Source organism: Sander lucioperca, chromosome 8 (assembly GCF_008315115.2).
Source record: "Sander lucioperca isolate FBNREF2018 chromosome 8, SLUC_FBN_1.2, whole genome shotgun sequence".
Lineage (NCBI taxonomy): Eukaryota > Metazoa > Chordata > Actinopteri > Perciformes > Percidae > Sander > Sander lucioperca.
In genome coordinates, this window is record NC_050180.1 from 10,336,916 (window position 1) to 10,355,686 (window position 18,771).

General features: G+C 40.0%; 1 protein-coding gene across 5 annotated transcripts in view; it reads right to left on the minus strand.

Annotated features, from left to right (window-relative positions):
* The window catches only part of LOC116037778 (partitioning defective 3 homolog B-like), a 221,015-nt gene that overhangs the window by 165,706 nt on the left and 36,538 nt on the right, over window positions 1–18,771 (minus strand). For 4 of the 5 annotated variants that reach the window (XM_036004093.1, XM_036004094.1, XM_036004092.1 and 1 more), the window contains exon 3: window positions 6,493–6,646. In XM_036004093.1, coding sequence (XP_035859986.1) covers window positions 6,493–6,646 — 154 coding nt within the window. Of the gene's footprint in view, window positions 1–6,492; window positions 6,647–7,230; window positions 7,413–18,771 lie in introns of those variants that run through there. The other variant, XM_031281793.2, reaches the window with a different exon arrangement.

Consider the following 18,771-nt stretch of genomic DNA (forward strand, 5'->3'; position numbering starts at 1 on the left):
TTAGGTTGACAAAATGAATTTCGACTCTGTCATTGCAATGAGCCTGTGACATCAGTCCAAGTCAAAGCGTGCCTTTAAACAAAAACAAGAACAGCCTGACAATTAGTGTAATAAACTAATAGGCTGTTTTTTGTGAGAACACGTTTATCATAAAATGAGTAAAAGACATGGAAACTACAGTACTTAAAGTACAAATGTACGCAGAAATTACAAATGTAAGCAGATGGATGTGTATTCATGGGAGCAGCTGCAGGTTTAATACATGCTTTTCACAGCTACAGTATCTAGGACTTAAATGAGACCTGTTATGCTTTTCTGTATTTTCTGTCATATCTGGCTGACAATGTCAATTTCTCCCCAATTGCATATCACATTTCTGATGGAACATGGGCCGGCTGTGGCTCAGGTGGCTGCGCCATCAGTGTGTCAATGTGCGTCCAATGAGCAGGCGGCACCTTGTATGGCAGACTCGGCCACCAGTGTATGAATGTGTGTGAATGGTGAATGTTACTATGTAAAAGCGCTTTGAGTAGTCATTGAGATCGAGAAAAATACTAGAAAGCGTTATGTGAGTGAAGTCCATTTACATGTCCGGTTGTGTAGTGTTTGGTTTGGAAGTCTTTTTTGGTGATTGTTCTTACGGTATAAAGTCCTGCTATATACTCAGTTGCAGCCAGACTGTACAGAGACAGCAACAGCAGAGCACAGATACGGAAACGCTGACCAATAAAAGCAGACTGAGCTTTTTGGGGAGAGGGGGCTTAAAGAAACAGAGAGTCTCAGAAAGATGCTAAATACAGCTGCAGCAGCCATGGGCGGTATTAGAAAAATGTGGGTTTTTTTAACATTAAAGCAAGCATGTAACTATGTTCTAGTAGAGACACAAAATACAAATATGAACATGAAAACAGTATATAATAGAGTTTAGTAGTAGTATAAAATACCTCTTCCTTAATCTAAGACAAATGTAATAGGATTTAGAAGATTTAAAACAAATGTTTAGATGTTTTTCTAAGGAGCCAACTCAAACTTTTTGAGTTTAAAAAACATTGTGTCTAAATGCCTAATATAGGACCTAATATACCAAGGCAGAATGTGAATTGTCAAACAGATGCCACAATTAGGCACATGCACCATCTCTATGGAAACTCATGATGTACATCTACCATTTTTAGGTTGTTAAAAAGAAAAAGAAAAAAGCAATTTAGTGGTTAAAAGACAAAGGAAGATAGAAACAATGAGTAAGAAAGCATGAACCTAAAATATTCACCATGTGAAGTGAATGAAATCTAAGGCTTTCATTACTACTGCTTTTAATCATCCAAACTCGTCAGACAGCACAGCCTGAGACATCTATGTGTGCTTGCCCATATCTGTTGATTACATGCTATAGCAGTTTTATCAGAAAGCTCATTCCTGAATGTTGTTTATGAAGATGTGCGTGTGCACCGCTCCATGTGTTCATTAGGCCTGTAATGGGGGCAGATCTGAAAGCTTGAGGGTGTGAGAAGTTAATGTATGATCCTTTCCTTTAATATCCCTTCAGTGAACACACTGGTGTCCATGCGTCTAAATGGCCAATAAGTGTCTAATTTGCAGATCTCGGTGTGCAAGTAAGTAACATATGATAGTGTCTCCCTCTTCACATCTCATCAGCCCACTGCATAAAATCATCATTTAACTGAAGCTGATGGATGAAGCACGCCACACTATTGCCTGTTCTTCTGTTAGAGCTTGAAGAAATAGTGAAATGGTAAGAAAACTCAACACTGTAGGGAAAGCTATCCAAGTAAATAGCATTCATTACTGGAGGTATTATTATGATCCGTGTGTGTTGCACTGCCAAACCTTAAGTCTAGCATCCCCATTCATAGGGCCGATCAATCCATATATACATTAAGAACATTGTCATGTTAGCCTCTATAGTTCCACTGGGAATAAAATGGGAAAGGTGGTGGTGAGGGAGGGAACCTCTCAATGAGTGGACTACTCAGAACACATGCCAAATGATATTTGTAGGGTCATATATTGATTGTCACAAAATGGACCCTTGGTGCTCTTAAGACTGCCTGGGGGTATGGATTACATTCAACCCCTAATCAATTCATCTCTTCAAAGAAAGGCAATGAAAGACAGATAAATGGATAGAGGACAAAGGATGTAAAAATGAGAAACGGATGAAGGAAATAGATAAAGAAATAAAGGGACTCAGAGGAAAAGATAATCAGTGAGAGTCAAAGACAAGATTTACAAATATGGCTAGGGGCAAAATAAAAAGAATCAAGAACACAAAAATACTAAAACTGTTAAGAGAAAAGTTAAAGAAGCATTTAAATAAAACTGAATTCTATGCTATTACATTTTGCTTCGCTGTAACACTTCACCTTCCCAGTTTTAGACTGAATGAGACCTGTCAAGACACAAAGCCAGAAACTATGTGATGAAAATGTCCCATTGTGACAGTACAAGCTAACCATATCCAGTGGCACATTAAGATAGATAACAATGGCTGTCCAGGGACAAACAGTGATACTATTCTCTCAATATGCCTGGAGGCATTCCCAGATCAATAATTTTCTACTAGTTTGGCAAAATGTAATGTCAGTTTTAGATCACCTAGTAATCCCTACTACCCTGTTTCACTGCAGTCATAATACTATATAGAGCTAGACTATATATAACAATATCCTATAGCATGCTATGGAGAGCAGGATATTGTCTGTATTTTTGTTAGTGGAATATCAATATCAGCTAGTAGCTTGCATGTTGTCTTTTCCTGGTTTACAGGCTGCATTACAGTTCAGTCATACATATTCTAGGAGTGTTGTATGTCCAAATATCAAACATACCGCAACATACTCTGTCATGATTTTCTCAAAAAAGACGTAACTATCTTCAAAAGCAAATAAATAAAATGTCATCCCATTGCTGTGGTATAGGTAGGAAAAGCACAGGTGTTACTAATAATATTAACAATTGCTCCATTCTATTAATGTTTCCCAGTAAGCCATGATAGTGTGACAGTGAGTCAGCAATGAACACAAGTAATTAATGTAATTCAGCCATCATTCATTTTACTATTTACACATGTGCTTTTTTTACTCTGACAGGTCAACATTTTCTCTGTGAAAAAGGCCTATTTCGGACTTTGTCAAAATCACGCAGCCCAACTAATGTATATATAATGTACAGTATTTGACACTTGACATCTCTGCATCCCTTTAATTAAGCTTAATATTTTAGGCATGATAACACTTTCGGCAGCTACATGGGTCATGGTAAGTGTACCACTAGAAAAAAATCATGCTGATCATGTATCCAAGCTAATCACTTCTCAGCTAGCTAATCACTTTGAATCTCAATTTTGAGCAGTGGTGCTCGTTAACCTCGGTTTCTGACTCTGTTTGAGTTCTTTATGGATTCAAGTATGAAACATCATGTGAGTGAAAAGTTAAAGTAATAATCTCAAATATTTTCATTTGTATCAATGTCTGTAAGTCACTATCTATCACCGAATGAGGTAACACAATGGTCATTGAGCGTATGGCCCACTAATGAAAGCCCTTGGATTTGCAGTATTACAAACTGGGTGTCTGTGGCGACATTTCCGGGACAAAACACAAGTGGCGCACAGTTACCATCACCTAGCAGTGGTTGGGGTAGGCGCAACAGACTTGCTTTTCAACTCACTTGTGTGTGAAGCGCTGTACTTTAGATAGAGAAACACAGTGAGAAGCAGAAACAATGAGCAAAAGACATAGAGAAAGAGACTTGTAGAGACAGTGAGAGAGAAACAAGTGGTTAGCGTCAGAGGCAAAACATAGCACAGTGATAGAGGCCTAAGTCTGACCTTCTCACACTGACAGTGATAGTCTCCAGAGCTCCGTTACCTCTAATCTAGCATGACAGTCACACATTACAACTAATCTCTGCTGACAGGCGACCATATTGAAACAGACTAAACTTCCTGTCTTAAAAGTGTCTGGATCATATAGCTGAGGCCCCTTCCAGGGTTTCCCCCAGCAGAAGTTGTTTAGCCCGGTGGCAAGTGTCTTTTTTTTCGACGAGGGCCCGGTTGGGGCCAGTCACAGACTGATGGCAGCATTAATGTAGAGCCCAATAGATTCTGTGATAACAGAATCATGGATGGAATCGCAAAATTGAGAATTTAAAAAAGCCATAAGACAGAGTCCATAGGGCCCTACATTAAGTCAGTGCTAAAAGCTAACTGGAGATCTGAAAATATGACTACACCCCACCTTAACTGTAGTTTTAAAAAAGGTCTTAAAATACATAAAAAAATAATTCCCAGTGGCTTAGGCCCGGTGGGCCACCAGGCTTGCAATACACTGGGGGAGACCCTGCCTTCACTCAGGAAGATCATACAAGCTGAAATGTCAATTCTATCAAAACTAGTAGTATAGATGCAAGATACATGATTTTTGCGGTAATATATATATATATATATATATATATATATATAGTATGTGAAATTAGATGTAGTATAAGAGGGAAATAGGAATATTATTGCAATAAACTACTGCAGAAAATTGTGTTATGATTTTTGATCCAGCGTGGGAGTCGTTGAGCTCAATAAACTGCTTGACAGCCTGAAAGACGACTGAGAAATGTCAATAGAATTATCAAAAACAACAAGAGTAAAGAGTAATGAAACTTTCTGATGGAATCCAACTCACATTAGATGGATGAGCATTATCACACTTCATTTGGCACATTAATGACATTTTGAAAACAACCTTGACAGATTATGGTTAAATGTCAAGCGTTTATCTGGATGAATGGTACAGACTGTACAACAAAGCAGGTACAGAGTCCAACTAAAGGAAGTGGAATCTGTGATTAGCTGACAGCAGGAGGCAACTGGAAGTAATGCATAGGATTTGGCGAACTACCTGTACACACAATCCATCACCCACATGGTTTGTTATGTTAAGGCATTTGGATAGTTACTGTGACAGCTCTAAGCCCTCTCACACTCACATGGACAGTACCTCTGCTGAACAGGCACTTGACTTGACATAATACAGAAAGAGATGAAGGAAGGGAGAGAAAGAGAAACTAGGAGAGAGGAAGAAAGAAAAAGAGGTAAAGAGAGGGAGACAGAGAGAAAGAAAGAAAGGGTATTCAGACAGGTCTATTCCATGTAACAGTAAACAGACAGACACCAGAGTTCCTTCTGCCGCCTGAAATTACACATGCACTTCCTGTCTTCTCTTTCATCGCCATCTAATTCTGCATCTTAGAGACAGTGCTGCCACATTACAGCTGTCCTCATCTTGTTTTCATCACTGTCCTGCACAACATGCCCATCACATCCTGACCTTTATCTGCACTGGAATTCAAAGTTAACATCATTCTTATTGTCTCGGCTCTGAAACTACATGTAAGAAAATACTGTACCCAATAAGCCATTATGTGATGTCAAATGTGTACTTTATTCTTTCTTACTTTGTATGTTTCAATTTACAGACTATTCATTTTAGCCATCTATCCATCCCTCCAAAATGGTGTTTTGGGACTTCCCTACTATCCCTTCACCTATGTGGCCTATAGCAGTCAACCTCCACGTCAGTCCCAATGAACCTGTTTCTTGTCTAACATCAGTTGTGACATTGACTCGTTTATGCACTGACCCACAGGTTACACCTAAAAGGTAAAATCAGGGGTTCCACAAAGGACTTTTTTTTCTCCGTAAAAGAGGAGTCCTTTGAGAAAGCATTTAGACCATGCGTCAATAAACCTTGGACGTACAAGAAGCAGAGTAGGGATTTTTGGCAAATATTCACCTACTTCTAAGGTGCATGGAGTGGGGGAAAACTCAGAAGAGTATCAAGAACAAAAACTAGTTCACTGTCACTAGTTCACACTAGTTAATAACCCTGAGCCTGGTCAACAATGGGGGAAGTACTTGTATTACTTGGAGTATTTGGTCTCTGACAGCCAGCAGACTCAGAGCGGTTGTGGTTGCCAGAGATAACATGGACGTCTTGTCTTCATAGGCATAATACTTTGTCTAATTTGGACAAAATGTTGTGATTTAATGACAAATGCCAGTGCCAAACTGATGTTAAGGTCATTGCTTTCCCTACAAACACTACATTATAACTCAGAATGTACCATTCCACCATGTACCATAATAGCCATGGTACAAGCTTGTACATGGCCGTAGCGATGGTACAAGCTGTGACAAATATCTTCTTGCTTGTACAATTTGTAAAACTCTTATGTGCAATATTGCACAAGCATGTAGCAATTAAGAACAGCCACCAAATATCAACATGTAAATCCCTCAGATCACAAAATGTAGCTGTGAATTGTCAAATATCATGTCTAACAAATGTTGATCTGCAAACATAAAGATTTCCTTTGATTTGAGGGCCATGGGCTTCTCTACTGAGAAGTGAAATGTCACATGTCAAGGCTGGAGCAGGGCATACCAAGATAAGTTAACTACATTTAAAAAAGACTCACTGGACTTTAGGGCTGAGGAATTGACTTCAATCTCTCCCCCTGCGATCGGCTGGAAGACGGAGAGCTCGGATTGGTAGAGGTCAGGGCTGGGTGCTAGCCTTGTGCTAGCCACACCCCTCTGCTGGGCTTCCTGCTCCTCATACACCGCCATCAGCTAAAAGAGAAAAAAAACACACACAATGTAGCTGGTTATTCTTTTAATTTCTTCTATAATTTTCATCCATTATGAACACAGTAGTTGATCAGAGTGGAGCAGCAGGAATTATGTTCAAAGATTCTTATAGAGCTCTATTCACAGTCACTACAGGTTTTCTATTTGTTGCTCCCTACTCGCTTCTCACTCACACTGAGAGAAAAGCCACTCCAATTTGCTCCATTTGCTGCAATTTACTTCATTATACAGTACAATGCAAAGCAAGATTTAGAGGTAACGTGGATGCATACAATGTCAAGGAAAAAATGCTAACAGAAGCCACCAGATTCAGATCAACCCTTAGCACACAACCGGAGACAGACGTGTCTTACCTACTTAAAAATGTTAAAACTTGAGCCATATTTTGCAGCTATCCACAGGTGTATGATTACAGTTAGAAAACAGAAAGGACAACATTTTTGACTTGTAGAGACCAAGACAAATACTGCAATATGTTGGTAACATTTCTTTAAATGAAACAAGAAAAAAAGCATTGTAAAATCCTGAATGGCTTTGTTTGTACATGCACACTATTTCAGAGTTACCTTGTGGATGAGGACGCTATAGAGGACATCCAAGGAGCCCAGCATTCCTGTGACAGAGTGTGTGTCTACTGTTTAACAAATGCCTCCATTCGTGTCTCCACTCTGTATGTGTGTGTGTGACACCCTGCTAGCTCTAACTGTGTTATATAGTGGAATCCGTGTCTATTGAGTATTGCACTGAGTCTGCGTTTAGCCTAGCACAGGGCTTGTCAACACAGTGTTCTAGGGGCCTCCACGCAAAACCTGAATAGACCTGTGATGTGTGTTTGTGTATGTATGCGTGTTCTGTTCCGTGTCTATAGTGGCCAAGAGTAAAGAAAGGGGACTTTGCCAGTAAAGCCAGAGGCTTCCTGCTACACTGGAACCCACAAGTGTGCAACATACTCTCTCACTCACACGGACATGAGCATACTCATGCATGCTACAAACAGGCACAAACCATACAGATGTGAGTCACTGCACTGTGATTTGCTGGCTGGCTCTTCTGCACAAGACAGCAAAAAAAAAAAAAACAGTGAAGCCAACATTATGAAAATGTAATTCTTAAGTGCAAAGTGATGCCAACATTTCAGACTAAAAGCTTACGCAGGTGCTAGTACAGAAAAGTCCAGCGACGGCATATTTTTTTTCAAGGCCAACCTGACGATCAAAGCAGATTTTCACTGCAAGTTTCTTTATCTGGTTTTTGATAAATTAGGAACCGGAAAAGCACAACAAAAGCTCCTGCTCTTTCTCTCGATCCTTCTCTAGCTCTTTCTTTTAAAAAAAAAAACGAAATAAATAATTTTCCAGGCACTTGTATGTTACTTCATGCCCCTGCAAGCCCTGTGGCACTTGTGGCTCTGGGGAACTGAGTGTTGAGGCACTTATTTTTGAAGGCTTCTCCTTGATCTGCTGTGGCTTGTATTGTACCTCATTTGTCTGTCATTTTGGACAAAAGCATCTACCAAATGAAATTATAAATGCAAAAGCTCCATATCGATACTGAAGCCTTTTTTCAAAGTACACAAGCATTTTTACGTGTGTATGTCTGCATGTAGATATATATAGTTTAGATGTGCCCTTTCTTTCCAGCATGACCTCACCAGGCAGAAAGCAGAATAATATCAAGTTATACAATATCGCACCTTTCTATTCACACAAACTATTCGGCACAACTGATGCCTCTCAGCCTCGCACACATTCATGTTCTGTCACGGTCCCCTTTTCCATCTAACACATCGTTCTCATCATCTAGCTCTACCTTCCCTCTTATAGCAACCTCTTCTTTTTGATTTGCCTTCTAACTTGCTTGTTGTTTACTGCCATCTTCTTTTCTCTACACTCATCTCCTAGCTCTCTTCTGTCTCAGCACTTGATTAACACCTTTCTGTCATGAGTATAAAACCTTTGTTTTGGTATTTTGATATGCTTAGTTAGCATTTGTCACTTTTCTGTCAAGCTGCTTTGGTGCAACCCTTTAAGAAGTACTGTCCAGCAGCTACCTGAATGGATGGCGAAAAAAGCCAGACCAGAAAAAGAGAGATGGGTAGATGAGAAAATGCACACATTTACTAAAAAAAAAAGAGCTTACATTCTTATCCAGTTTGAGTAAATATGTCTTTTCAAGAGAGTAGAACAAGAGTAATAGCTTCCTGATGAACACACAGAGGAGAGGCAGAGATTCTTAAAAAAGAACATCAAAAACAATGACAGGACGAAAAATGGGTAGACAAATTCAACATAGCTTTGCTACGTCTCTTAAAAAGCAGATGTGGAAAGAAAGGAAAGCCAGCCAGACGATGAGAGATTAGGACTTTGCCTCTGTTCTCTTCGACAGGGGACTCAAAGACCTGCCAAACAAAATGACACCGCATCCTGGGCATAAGAGTGAGAGAGGGTGAGAGAGACAGAAAGGTGAGGCTGCATGCTCTCCATGCAGAAAGCACAGACAGAAAAAGAGAGAAATGGCCATTGGAAATGTGACAGACCGAAGCCGAGAGAGAATTGTAATGATAAAAATGAGGGGGACTGACAGGTGTGCTGTACTGTAAAAACCTTTGGGATGTCAGAGAGTATGAGCAAAAAGCAGACCTGAAGCTTGGGATTGTCTGAGAGTGTCGCTGTGTCAAGTGTGAGTGCAATGATGTGACCATTTTCAGCAAAATGAAACTTTTTGTTTTCTTCTCAAGACTAGTGCTGCATTGTGAGCTTAGGAGATGTTTCCATACACACCAGATGTTTTTCAGCCTTTAAGTTAAACGTTACTTTTAGTGACGTTTAACTAGCGACCTCTAGCTCACCCAGTAGAGTGAGCGCCCCATGTAGGCTGAGGCCTTGGCAGCGGCCCGGGTCCAAATTCGACCCACGGCCCTTTGCTGTATGTCGTCCCTCCTATCTCTCCCCTTTCCTGTCTTCAAGTTATCCTGTTGATTAAAGGCCATAAAAAGCCCCAAAAATTATCTTTAAAGTAACCAAGCACTGCTACTGGTGTGTGTCTCCGTCATGCTATTATATGTAGCATCTAACCTTCTCATCAGCTATCCTGTCAACAACCTTGACAGACTCAAAGACAAAGATGCTGGTAACTTCAGATTTCTATCTTTTTTTTTTTATTTCAGCTTCCTGTCAAAACACACATTTTACTTTGATCGTGTTGCTGACAACCTCAAGAAGAAAATACTTGAGCTCAAAAATGCATCTGAGTGAGGTATGAGGCTTCATTGTGTCTTCATTTGGGTGTGGGAGGAAGTGCAAAACAACAAGTCGTTATGGTACAAACCATATTTAAGTGTGTTTCGTTGTGATTATTTGTTCAAGTAAAAAAAAAAAATCAGATGCCAGGTTCCATCACAAATGACAATGCCGTAGCCAGTTGAGCTAGAGCTTAAGGACACTTTAACAGTAAAGATGGCAGCCTTGGGGTTAACCGCAGCTTGTTAAGATGTCCATACTCACAGAACCACTCCACTTGTAACAAAATGTTTTACAATGAACTTATGATGATGTGTAACTTTCCTTGGATTATATATTATTGACAAATTACAGAAATGTTAATGATCCACTTTAGGTTGTCAGCTGTACAATCATTTAGTTCAGCTTTAATTATAAGTGCACATACAGTAGAAAACCAAATGTTAAAGCTAGCTAAACCTTTCCCCCTAAGGTTACTTATAAGCTCTCTCTCCACTCCCTATATCCATTACTGTGTGGTCAATACAAGGTTCACACAGGTTACTTAGGACAAGTGGAAGCTAGTGGGAGGTAATTTGGTGTGTGTGTGTGTGTGTGTGTGTGTGTGTGTGTGTGTGTGTGTGTGTGTGTGTGTGTGTGTGTGTGTGTGTGTGTGTGTGTGTGTGTGTGTGTGTGTGTGTGTGTGTGTGTGTGTGTGTGTGTGTGTGTGTGTGTGTGTGTGTGTGTGTGACTACCTGACCTGAGATCTTGGATAAATCAAAGGCCTGACCAAACAAGCCAAACCAAACCGCTAATTAGCTTATGAAGCTAGTCGTCGGGGCACAGTTAAAGTAAAAAGAAATCGCTATTTCCACTAACAAGGCTCAAAATAGCACCACACTTTCACGGTAGCATAATGAGGGTCCCTACATGTAAACCGAAGCATTGAGAACTTTGTAAGTGTACAGACGAATGCCGTGCTTGAGCTATGTTACTGGTTACTGGTTACACGCCGTTCGTCGTTCGACTGGTCGTGACTGTTTTCCCAAGATGGTGCCTGACTGTATACGTGAACGCTACTGTCTTTATAAACTATCTTTTTAATAAACTGTCTGTACACAAAGTTCTCAATGCTTCGGTTTACATGTAGGGACCCTCATTATGCTACCGTAGAAGTGTGGTGCTATTTTGAGCCTTGTTAGTGGTATAGAAATAGCGATTTCTTTTTACTTTACCTGTGCCCCGACGACTAGCGTTATAAGCTAATTAGCGGTTTGCGATAAAACTGGTCACATTCACGCAATCACCCCTAAGATAGCAAGATTTATATGCAAGGGTAGGCTATGTATTGGCATTGGTAATGACTGGTTATGGTAGTATTTATGAGCACACCCTGACGTCTTCTGACAAAAGAAACAAAAGAATATGTAAACAAGAACAACTTTGGCTGCATTAAAACACATTATATGTAATCAGAGAGAGCGGGGTGGCACAAGCCTACTGCACACCCACATAGGTGTATTCAATCATTCAGGCTACATCCACACTACTACGTTTTAATTTATTTATTTATTTTTTTTAAAAGGGTTTTTGAGCTTTCATTTAGGACAGATTAAGTCAGGAAAGTGGGAGAGAGAGGGGAAGACATGCAGCAAAGGGCCGCAGGTCGGAACCGACAAGGAGCAACAAGGACTGAGCCTCTGTACGTGGGGCGCACGCTCAACCAGGTTAGATAACCATGTGCCGTTTTTTCAGTTTCATTTTTAAACAGCGTTTTTTAAACAAAAAGGATATCCGTCGACACAAGCGTTTAGGCATAGGCTAGAGTCCTAAAAGGCAGCCGATTGTCTAACGTTACACTGCAGTTGAAAATCAAGAATGTATAAAATGAAAATGCTTTGGAGAAAGAACAGCAATGGCAAAAAGTAAGACCAAGAATTTATTTGCTTGGCCGAAGACGAACTGTTACTGAAAGGTAGGCCTATGTTTTAACCGATAAGACTGACGGACATACAGTAGATGTCTGCGTCATCGTTTCCGAAGGTCTCCGTTTCTGCCTACCCAGACTACAACACAATCCTAGTTTCAAAACCTGAACATTTCCAAAGGTCTCTGTTTTGGGGGCTCAGAAACGTCAGAGTAGTGTGAACACGGGGCATAAATGTATCAAACAATATATAAAAAGAAATTTACATTAGTGTGGATATAGCCTCAGGCTGATTAGACATCAAGCCAGGTTGCAATTGGGTAGAGATATGCTGGGCATGACTTGAGATCATGAAACTCCTTGTACAAATACAAATGTTGATAACATGAAACAATAATGGTCTAATTTCTTACTCCCTGACAGGTGCTGTAATTGGAGATTAAACACGGACTGTACACACCTACATAGTCTTGGGAAGAGGTCTAAGACAACAAAAGCAAAAACACCCGCGTGGGTGCATGGACCAAGAGTGTGTAGAGGCTGCACAAGTCCAACTGGGATATTAATATTGACTGATTTACTTGCCATTAACAATTGTGCAATTTATATTATTAGATATGAATATATGGGGCCAGAGAATGACATGCACAGTCAGCTAATGCTAGATTGTTTATCTACAGACAGAATCAGCATGCTGCTAGTCTTTTTGACACGTTTTACAAAGAACAGCCTACAGTGTTATTTTAAGTGTGTGCATGTGTGCGTGTGTGTTGTTTGTGTGTATGTGCGTGCGCGTTTGTGTATGTGTGTGTGTGAGAGAGAGAGAGAGAGAGAGAGAGAGAGAGAGAGAGAGAGAGAGAGAGAGAGAGAGAGAGAGAGAGAGAGAGTGTAGGAGAGAAATGGAATGGAGAAGTGCAGAGTTGGTTCCTTTCCTTTTATTAAAATTAAAAGAGCACATGAAACTGAGATAGGTAGATTAATAGCAGTTCAGGATTTAAGTGCATAACATGGCATCAGTGCTCGCACACACACACACAACCATCTTTTCGCACATCATACCCTTTATAATCGGGTCGATTAGGGCCTGATTGATTTGGTTGGAATGGATCGATAAAATGCTACAATCAGCCAAATGCATGAGTGTATGCACAGCTCAGAGACAGTTAACACACACATACACACACAAACACTCTCTCCCTCACATGCGCACACACACACACAATCTTTAAATATCCTTAATCTATCTGTACACCACTGCGCTTTGAAATCCACTCATGACCACTTACCATTAAAAAAATCTATGATGCTCAAATGCGTGTGTGCGTTTGTGTGCTTTGGCATCTTATGCAGTCAGCAATATCTTTAGCAATGACCAATCCATCACCATAGCCTTAACAACAAATTGAAGGGATGAGGTGACTACACATTAAGGCACCTGTCCATCATATGTAGAGTGTGTGTGTGTGTGTGTGTGTGTGTGTGTGTGTGTGTGTGTGTGTGTGTGTGTGTGTGTGTGTGTGTGTGTGTGTGTGTGTGTAGCTCTGTGTATAGTCAGTAAATGCTGTCTTACACAGATTATTATATAGGTTGATTACAGCTGGCTCAATTGGTTTTGAGTGTGATACATTAGATGATTGAGGGAAGTTAAGATGGTGTACTAAAATAACAATTTTCTATTTTTCTCCCTGTGAATATGATAATTTACTGCCAACTGTGCTATTTCAGCGTTTCATGTTGCTTTTTCATCAAAAAGGAATGTTAATAATGAGCTGCAATGATCTGAATTCAACAATAAATTCAGGATAATAAATGTGTCATCCAGGTTCAAAATCACAGAACTCTTACTCTGACACAAATGTTCCTCATAAGAAAGAGGTTTGATCACTCAGTGACACACACACACACACACACACACACACACACACACACACACACACACACACAGTGGATAGACTGACAGCACCACCTAGCTCTACACAATAGAAGCTGCATCTGAAGTGAATCTTGAAGCCACCAGTCAACCCCCCCCCCCCCCCACCTCACAACCCTGGCCCTTACTGTCTGTTATTGTGTCAAATATGTTTCCTATTCAAACAAAAGCATTCTGCCTGTGAAAAGAGGAAGAGACAAAGACAAAGCACTTCAATTACTTTGTTATTACTTATATGTCTGTATACCTGTTTGTCTCTCTCGGCTCAAAGGAAGAAAAACTGTATGGAAAAGCAATGGCTCAATGCCTTGTGATATATGCAGAATGTTTTTCCATCAATGAAATGTGTTTTTGAGCTTTGGTGCTACATCCATCCCCCTCTCTGTCCGTTAGATGTAATGCCAAAGTTAAGAAAAGAAAGGCATTTGTATGTCTCATGACGTACTTTTGATGAAGCTCTTTGTGGTGCACCCATTAAAGAAGTCAGTGCAGGTTTGCTAATTTAAGGAAAGATAAGGTCACTTTGGTAGGCATACAGTACATGCCCTCTGCAAAGCTAGCATGAGAAGTAATTTTTAAAAAGCCTTGCACATTTCTGTGATGCCCATAAAATATGTAATTGTACAGATCACAAAGAGAATTTGAATGAACCCTGAGGCAGGTCAGCTTTTCTATGCTAGGCTATGTACAAGTTGGCCTTTTCGTCTTTCATCAGCAAATATTCCTGCTTAGCGCTGTTTCCCCTCTGGCTTCACTCTGCCTCCTCTCATTTCCCCTCCCTTCTCTTCCCGTTCTCCGGTCACCTCCTCTCTTCATAATTTGCTTCCTCTTATTTACCCTGCCTACGTTTGCTTCTCTTTCTCTCCTGCTCCTGTTGTCCCTCTTCTTTCCCTTCGCCTCCTCCTGTAACCTCCTCCACACAGCTTGCCTCTCCAGCTGTCCCCCTCTCCCCTCTGAGTTGCAGTGGTTCCGTACATATCAGCTGATGTAAATCATCATGTTCCAGCACTTTGCTCTATTGGATACACCCACAAAGCAACAAAGAGCTTATCGATTAACACATGAATCTGATATACCCGCACTCACTCTCTCAGTCTCGATACACTTAATCTTGCTATGTTAATCCTTTGTGTTTTTTTCTCTCCCAGTCTGTCCCTTTTTTTTCTTGTTTTCCTTTCTTGTAATATCTAAAGAGTTAAACATCAACAACAATACATGTATATACAGTCAAAACACACTTTACACAAATGGATATAGTAAAAGTATTCACATATATACAGCACAAAAGGATGGGAGACACACACACACACACACACACACACAGACACACACACACACACACACACACCTCTGACTGTGACCTCTCTGCTACAATCGAACCATCGCCATGGTAATCCATAATCAGGATGGTGTTGTCTCCGTATGGAGAATATGGATGAATGAAATCCACATGGTCAGCAGTTTGAAGTGTTTGTGTAGGTTTGTGTCTCTGTGTGTGCTGACCCTCTATTGATCTCCAGTCACCTCACCTCTCAGTAGAGCATGAGGAAACCAGACAAGACAGACAACAAGAAAAAGACAAATGGGGGACAGAAATAGTACGAAGAATGAGAAACACAGACATTAAGACAGAGGGAGAGAGTCCATTTACACAGTAGAGACAAAATGACAATACATTCTGAAAGACATATAGACGTTTTTATTGAGAAAGAGAGAAAGCAGAAACAATTCAACTGTCAAAAGTAGAGCATCCTCCATCAGCACCAGCAGCACAACTGCTCTGTGACTTTGTGAACTTCAGTGTCTGTCACACAGTGAAAATATGATGGCAACTTCTGTTTCCTCAGTCATGCAGAAAGTGTGTGTACTTGCCTGCATCCATATTTTCATGCATGCCCGTGAATGTTTGTGTGTGTCCCTGTATTCATACATAGTACATGTAAGAATGAAAAATGCAATAATTTGCGTTGGCCATCTACCACCGCCCTCCTGAGGCTGTATGTAGACCACACTTGGCCATATGGAACAGCATTATGGAGACACACAATGGCACAGATGGACACATTCTGTGCAGGCCATATTCTCAACGATCCACCAGTAGCGGTCTGAACGACAGTACTCATAAACCAGAGAAGCCTATTAACCAGAGGAGCCTGCACCGGCTTCACCCACTGTGAAGAAGGGAGTAATTCTGTATCAAAGTTTTTCAAAGTGGATATACTGTATTATTCACAAATTTGGAATCATTCTCATTAAAAGTAAAAGAAAAAATGCAAAATGCAAAAATGTCAGAAGAAACTCAAGCCTAAGAGGTGTTTTCAAAACTTAGTCTACCCTCAGTGATATAAATGAGGGTTTTTGATACGTCTTGATCGGGAAGAATCTGGCGATACGATACGTATCATGATACATGGGACACGATTCAATATATTGCAATATATTTTCGATACTGTGCATAAGGCGATATATTGGGATTTTTTTCTAATATAATTTTATAAAAACTAATATTTAAAAAAAGACATCATGTGCAAACTGCCAGTCTGGGATTGTGGTTCACAGGTTCTTAGTGAGCAAATTTTGATATGCTAAAGTAGGCCAAAGTTCAGCCATAGCTACATTGTTAGCTTCAAGCAAAAAGTCAGGCCCTGCTAGGCACTGTTAGGCAAGGACACTAGTGGTGTGTCTCAGCATAGCCATCTAGCGGTATGGGGTTTAAACACAATATAAACGTGAACCACTGTCTTACATGAATATTTTTGAACGTAAACAAAAAATAAAAAAAAATAAAAAAATCGATAATGCTTTTTTGAAAATCGATACAGTATTGCAAAATAAAATATCGCGATACTCAAGTGTATCGATTTTTTCTTACACCCCTACTGAATATGTATCTGGTGTATTGAAATACCAGCTGAAGCCTACTAAATTTGGCACACATTTATTCACAAGCTACTTGATCCAAATACTGAATGTCCTGGTTCAAAACTATTATGTTAATTAGCTTAAATTATTGATCTGGCACGAAGGAAAAACTGGTAGAATGTGAATCCTGACACTGATGTACACGATCAGCTTGAATGTTTGACTAGAGAAGACATATCACTCTGTTCATGTGGTGGGAATTACAAAAACACTGATGTTACAGAGAGTACTTTCTTCCCTCACATATAATCTTTCGCCGAATACAGACACCAGTTTGCAGAGAGCACACAAACTCAACAACAGCCAACTTTAATTTTGGCTTATCAAGTTATTCACTGAATTAATGTGGATTAGCATTAACTGATATAACCAGTCGCCAAAACCTTCGTCATTTTCACCAGCGAAAGGGACGGTCAGCGCCAGCTGAAAATGGGAAGCTGCTCCCTAAATGTTTTGTACAATAACAAATTCATTAGCGTCTGAGTTCAAATATCCATCACAGTTTCCAAGAGCCCAAGAAATCCCCTGCTTTGTCTAACCAGCAATTCAGAAACAAAAGATATTAGGATTGAAATTATATAAGAGAGAAGAAGCAAATCCTCACATTTGATAATCCTACGACAGCAAATACTTTGTTTCCTTGATAAATGCCTTCATTGATTATTCAATTATCAAAGCTGTGGACAATTATCCATGATAAACTCACTGATGAATTGATTAATGTAATGTAATTTTGTTTCCGCACGTGTCAAGAGCAATTTCCCCACACCAACTATAATTAACAACTGTATTCAACCATTAGAACGGACAATGTTTTGATCCAAGTTGGACCTTTACTTGACCCAAGTTGATATACGCTACATTGTCGGACAAAATGCGGGACACTTGAATGTTACACCCATATGTGATTGTTACAAATCTCGTTAAAAAAAACCCAAGGACATTGGCATTTTGCACACTCGTCCAAAACAAAACTCAGAAAACCATTTTTTTTTTTTAATGGACCTTGCTTTGTACAAGAGGGTATTGTCATGTTGCATTATCATTTAGGTGTGCAATTACAGTGAGATCTAAAATGTTAATGATGTACTGTTGTTAAAGCGCCATGCATAGCCTTTAAAGGTTGTCAATGTTCAACCAACATCAAGGTTTAGTCTACAGCTCTCACATCTCCTGATAGCTCATTTATCCAGCCTTCCCTCCCTTCCTTCACTCCATTCATTCTAACATCTTATCTCATTCAATTGGCTCTCCACATAACAATGGATGTCTGAGTGGCTTTTGAAGTTGGATTTGCTGTCTGTCAGATGTGACTGATTAGGCTACACACACACACCCATACACACTATGTTCTCTCTCACATACATGTAAACACAGCTTCAAACAAGTACACACAGTGTTTTCATGGTGATTATCTGAGGCTTAACATGTCAAAACCCTAAGCAGTAATAACTGTCAGCTGACAGTCCTAAACCTGGATCAATGCACCACACATACATCCATGCACATAGACACAGAAACAAACAAGAATGAAGAAGAGAATTAATTGCATCACACTAGGGCTGGACCATTAATCGAAAATGTATTGACATCGAAATTCTGAAGTGGTTATCGACGTATTTTTCCCATGACAATAATTTTCGATAATTTATTTCTGTTGATAGGCCTACTTTCTCCTTAAAAACATTCTACTGTGTGTGCAGGTTCCGAAATTAACACTCGCCAGTCACTTGCGGGACTGATACAACTCCACGCGGCCCGCAGCGTCTATGTCCGAGCCTGTCTCCAGCGCCTCCACCTGCAGCTTGTGAGCTGTGTGTCTGCCTGGTATACTCTCGGACGGCCGATTTAACTCACCGGTCCGCATCAATATAGTTTCATGTGTCACGTAGCTCTCCACAAGCAGAAAAAAGAGGAGCTTAAAACGCAACTTGCTGGTTCAAAGTTAGGACTAACAAGTTAATTAGCAGTTAAGAAATAGACTGTATAGCCTATTTACATTTTTATCATGCAAAAGACGCTTTTCAAAACTTTATACAAAAAACTGTATCCCTCGTGGAATCACAACATTTTTTTAATCATCGTTCATGTCTCGTTATCGAGGTAAAAT